The sequence below is a fragment of the Acanthisitta chloris genome, unplaced genomic scaffold (genome assembly GCF_000695815.1).
Source record: "Acanthisitta chloris isolate BGI_N310 unplaced genomic scaffold, ASM69581v1 scaffold31784, whole genome shotgun sequence".
Lineage (NCBI taxonomy): Eukaryota > Metazoa > Chordata > Aves > Passeriformes > Acanthisittidae > Acanthisitta > Acanthisitta chloris.
In genome coordinates this window covers 1-5,667 of record NW_008669217.1, presented here as the reverse complement: position 1 = coordinate 5,667, position 5,667 = coordinate 1, and the positions used below count along the sequence as shown (strand labels likewise).

General features: G+C 53.0%; 1 protein-coding gene across 1 annotated transcript in view; it reads right to left on the bottom strand.

Annotated features, from left to right (window-relative positions):
* The window catches only part of LOC103800853 (activin receptor type-1), a gene marked incomplete at its 5' end in the record, with an annotated part of 4,215 nt that extends 1,647 nt beyond the window's left edge, over positions 1 to 2,568 (bottom strand). The window contains one exon of the mRNA XM_009073243.1: positions 2,371 to 2,568. Coding sequence (XP_009071491.1) covers positions 2,371 to 2,568 — 198 coding nt within the window. The remainder of the gene's footprint in view (positions 1 to 2,370) is intronic.
* Between the last annotated feature and the right edge of the window lie 3,099 nt (positions 2,569 to 5,667).

The following is a 5,667-nucleotide window of genomic DNA, read 5'->3' as shown; positions in this document are numbered from 1 at the left end:
CAGGAACACCAAACTGCTGGGCTGACAGCAGAGCAGGACGGGCTGGAATCTGCCCCCAGCACCCTGCAGCTGCCCCACGGCCTGGAGAATCTCTGCTGCTTTGGAGCTCAGTCTTGGCTACGACAGCTGAGCTTTAGTTTCCTTGTTCTATTGGAGATGAAGATCAAAATCCCGCAGGTATTCCCATGGATACTCCGTAAAAATCTGTCTGCAATGACTAGTCAAAAAGGGAAGTCTTCAGGAAATTCCAGCAGGACAGCTGGAGGCCTGGCTACCCCAGTGGGTTCCCACCAGAAGCACCAGGCAGCCTGCAGGGTTTGCTGGTGCTAGTCCAGCATTGAAAAGGACAAATTACGTTGTGTGCTGTGTAAAGAAGCATCACTCTTCCTCCTTCTCCGAGCAATTCACAACTGTATTCACCAAACATTACCTGCTGGGCAGAATTCTTGTCTTTACAATTCTCCTGCCTCCTCCCAGAACCCAATTCACTGTGAGACCCCAAGAACACAGAGCCCCTTCTGTGCCCTCACCTGTTCTTCAGGTCCAGCTGGGGCTTTGCACGAGCCAAACACCCAACCTCAGCTCTGCAAACACTCCCAGGGCCACTAGGCCATTACAGATGCACTTTATCACTGCAGAGGGCCTGGCTGAGCTGTTCTCACGTGGTCGTTCCCAAGCACGAGGCCCATCACTGGCCATCACAGAGCAGAGCAGCTGTGCTCAGCAGGGCACAGTGGGTCTGGCCTTTACTCCAGTAGTGGTTCTGGAGTACTCTGAGCTGCCACAGCCGAACATCCCAGGCCCATGGGACCCCCCTGGCTCTGCAGCAGCTGCCAGTGAGCCACTCAACCTCTGTCCCACACCACTGTGCCCACAGGGCATCGCTGACCCGCGACACACTCCGCGCCCCCGGGAGCTGCAGGGACCCAGCACAGGGACACCAGGTCCCTCAGCACGGCCCAGCCTGGGCTGCCTGCACGGCTCTAGGGTCACTTCTGTCATTACAATACACTGCATTGCTTTCCCTGGGGCTTTGTGGCTTTCTGCTCTCAAACTAACTACAGCCCACACATACCATAGCCTCTTCTTCACCATTACTCCTCCTTACTTTATAGGATCCCAGGATGGTTTGGGTTGGAGGGACATTAAAGTTCATCCTGTTTCATCCCCCTGCCCTGGGCAAGGACACCTCCCACCAGCCCAGGGTGCTCCAAGCCCCATCCAACCTGGCCTGGAACATTCCCAGGGATGGAGCAGACACAGCTGCTCTGGGCAACCTGTGCCAGTGTCCCACTGCCCTCACAGGGAGGAATTTCTCTCCAATATCCCACCTAACCCTGTCCTCTGGCAGTGGGAAGCCATTCCCCCTTGTCCTGTCACTGCAGGCTCTTGCCCAAAGTCCCTCTCCTTCTCCTGGAGCCCCTTTCAGCACTGGAAGGGGGTCTAAGCTGTCCCCAGAGCCTTCTCCCCTCCAGGCTGGACACCCCCAGCTCTCCCAGCCTGGCTCCAGAGCAGAGAGGCTTCAGCCCTCAGAGCATCTTCATGGCCCTTAGCTGACTAACATCAGCCTGTCCTGTGCATGCCCAAATCTCACTGCTAGGGCAAAGCCAAACCCACACAGCCCCTGGCACACACCACAGCAGCAGCCTCAGCCTTGCAGAGGAAAGGACAACCACCCACCAGGCTCCCACTACAGCACAGAGACAACACACAAGGACTCCTGCTTGTGCCAAAGGAGGTTCCTAGCACGTTTTCCTCCTCATACTAAACAGAAAGGTACCCAGAACCACAGTGTGACCTGGAGGACCATTAGGTACGTTTTTAAGAAGAATAAAAAGTGAAATTCATATATACATCTTAAGAACTATCAGACTTATTAGTCAGATGACAACAACGTCCAAGTCTCCAGGAGCTGCAGTAATAAATCAGGCTGACTCACTGGAACAGACTCTGTGAGAGATGCCCAGTGTCTGTCAGTCCTGGAGAGCAGAAGTTTCTAGCACAGACACCATCACCCCCTTCACAGCCCTGGGCCCTGCACACTCCCTCCCAGTGCCAAAGTCTTCACTGCAAAGCAAACAGGGCTATCAGAGTGACCACCTGACACGCAACGACTGCCACCAGCTCAGCACGTGGGTGTGAGGGGAGATGGTGACTCCACCTCAACCACTGCAAGGAATTACATACAACAACAGCCAGGAATACAGAGCAACTGGGAGCAGGTTCTGTGCAATTATTATCACCAGTGTCTGACCCTTCAGGCTGTGGAGGTCCAGCACGTTCCTGTGTGTTTCGGTGGCAGATGCTCTGTCAGCAAACACCAGTTCCTCAGCCCCTCCCAGAGCCAAGGAAGGGGCCCCAGACACTCACCGTTGCTAACCATGCGCCTGGCTACCTCCCAGAGGACCAGCCCAAAGGCCCAGATGTCCACCCTCTTGTAGGAGTCAAAGCAGTCTGCCTGGATGGTCTCGTCCAGCACTTCCGGAGCCATGTAGCGCTTGGTGCCCACGCGAGGATTGTTCCCCACATCCAGCTGGTTTGTGCTTTGGGAATGCATAACTGCAAGGCCTGCAGGACAGAGCAAGAGTCACTGTTCAGTCCCCTGAAAACTGCAGCAACAAACCTGGAGGTGTGTGTGAGCAGTGACCCCAGCAGATGACTTCTGAACGAGGAGGAGGTGAGGCCCAACTGTCCAAAGACCAACGGGGTCAGCTCCAAGCTCACCACCTGTGGCCACAGACCAACCAGCCCATTATCTCCTCAGGGATCAGCACTAAGCATTTTATTGCACTGTTGCAAAAGGCTGTCATTAAGTGTTTTCCTGCCACTGGATGTCCCCAGCGCTCTGGGCACGGATACACAGAGGCCAAACAGCTGCTGCTCAGAAGAAAACAATTCCACACAGCATTCGGATTTATTTATAGGCCTTTTGGGTAGGTGGATACATCCGAACTGTGGGGAAGGGAGGAGAAAAACACTGCATGAAGGATACACACAAGTCAGAAAATAGAGAAAAAACACCGTGTCTGCAGCAGCTTGAAAAATAAACATCCTCAAGCAGATCTGAAATGAGTCAGACACAACCACTCTACCTGGTTTCTACTAATTACTAAACATTTAAGCGGAGAACATTATGTGAGGGACTAAATGACTGTAAATTTGGAAACACACAGAGCACTCATCTGGCCCTGGTAAACAGGGAGCACTGCAAATTGAGCAGCAGTGGGTGCGTGGCAGCGCCAAGTGATGGAGAGGGCCATGCAAACTCTCTCTAATTTGCTCAGCAAACTTGCAAGAATAACATATAGTATTTACATGTAGCAGGAGTTTATTTTAGGTGAACTTTAAAAAGGTTTTTAGCTCAGCCCCACAAAAGTTAACCTATCACCAGATGATCCTTTTTCGCTTCTTTCCAAAGAACACTCTGTGCTTCAATGTCACAAAAATGTGGAAAACACTTCCCTGCAATCTGAATGCACCTCAAGATATTTCAAGCTGCTAAGAAAAGGCTTGTGGCATCTCTAGAAAGATCACAGAATGGTTCAGTCTCCTCAAACACCTCCAGGTGGTGGAGTCACCATCCCTAGGGGTGTTTCAAGAGAGACTGGTTGTGGCACTTAGTGCCGTGGTCTAGTTGACAAGGTGCTCTTAGGTCACAGGTTGGACTCAGGTCTTTTCCAACCTGATTGATTCTGTGATTCCGAGTTGAAAGGGACCTTAAAGATTGTTCCATTCCACCCCTGCCCTGGGCAGGGACACCTCCCACCAGCCCAGGCTGCTCCAACCCCATCCAACCTGGCCTGGAACACTCCCAGGGATGGAGCAGCCACAGCTGCTCTGGGCACCCTGTGCCAGTGTCTCAGCATCCTCATTGCAGAATACTTCTTATACCTAAGGTAAATCTCTCCTCTTTCAGTTTAGAGCCACAACCCCTCGGCCTATCACGACTGGCCCTGCTAAAAGGTTTGTCCCCCCAACTTTCTTTGGGATAGCTGAGGTACCATCTCCTGCCCTCAGACTGCTGAGATCACCACCTGCACCCAGACCAAAGTGTCTTTGTCCTGTATTGACACACACACTTATTGCACTTATGTACCTGCTTAAATTCATACTGAATTATATTATACAATGTGGATGGATCCTAATCCTTGTTGAAAAAAGCTTGCAACTGCAAACAAAGGTTAGAAACTGCATTTCCCGACAAACTGAAGACATCGAGACCTTGGAGAACACTGATAAAAATCACAATAGTCCATCCAAGTTGGGCAAAGCAGATTGGGCTGACAGGGCAAAGGTTTACAGCCCAGGGATGCAAGTCAGCATCCTGCACACTACACATCAAGGAGGTGGTGCAAGGAGGTCAAGGGGGCAGAATGTGGCAACAGGTTCCCAGCACAGAGACATCTGTGCTGTTTGGGAGTTGGGGAGCAGATACTGCTCTGCTTCAGCACCTCTCCCCCCGAGGAGCTCCCAGTGCACACATACCTCAAGGGCACTGAGTGCCTGGCAAAGAAGCTCTTGCTTTAAGGCACTAATTCTCAAGGAGAAAAGAAACACATTGGTTTTACAAGGCAAACTCCTTCCAGCACACTGGAGTATCTGCTGCTTGCCCACAGCATCACGTGTGTTCCATGAAGTTGCTCAGCTCAGACCTATAACCCAGGCACGTGTGTTGCTTTAGGAGCAGAAGGGCAGAACTTCTCCACAGCAGAAGTGACACCTATCCCTGGACTTTGCCACAGCTTCTGCTTGGCCAGACCCTGTCTGAGCCAGCCAGTGCTGCCACTGCAGCTCCAGACCCTGAGGGTGCCACGGACCAGGGCAGCTCCCAGCTCTGGACCCTGGGGCTGAAACAGAGGAGACCAGAGGAGGGGGAAAAAAGACAAAGCCTCACAGAAAAACAGCATGAACATGTGCCAGGAGCAGCAAATTCTTTGATGCCTCTCCTTTGCTAAGGAGGAACACAGAAAATTTCAATAGGCCCTGGTGTGTGATTTTCACGTTTTCCTGCGTGTATCTCAAATCCCTCAGGCACAAGGGATAGGAACTACGCAGCAGAATTATTCCTTAAAATGATTCTTACCTCCTGGCACACATTTTGCCTAGCCTCATACCATTCTGCCACTACTTTCTCCCTTGTCTTCAGAAAAAAGAAATAACTGTTGTCAGACATCCCTGTGAGGTGTGAAGGAGCCACAGTGCTGCACCTGCCAGCCAAAATTCCAATGTCACCAGCTCCACAACCCGATCATGGGAGCATGAATCTGGCAGAACTGGCACTGGACAGAGCTGCACCACTGGCACAGCGAGCACACGGCTCAGACTGCCCGTGGGGGCACAGAGCGGCTCGTAAAGGTGCTGGACACCAACCGCTGGATTCTCTGGGAGCCGCGGATGGAACCAGAGGCTGGAAAGCCAAGGACACGTCCCGGGCAGAGCCGCTGGGCTGCAGGCACCACCGAGAGGATACCGCGGGCAGCACGGCCAGAGCAGAGACGGCAGAGCCGGCCGAGGGCACGGCAGGGGCACCTCGAGGCACCCCAGGCACCCCAGGGCATCCCAGGAACCCCGAGCATCCCGGGGCATCCCAGGAACCCTGAGCATCCCGGGGCATCCCAGGGCATCCCAGCAACCCTGAGAATCCCGGGGCATCCCAGGGCATCCCAG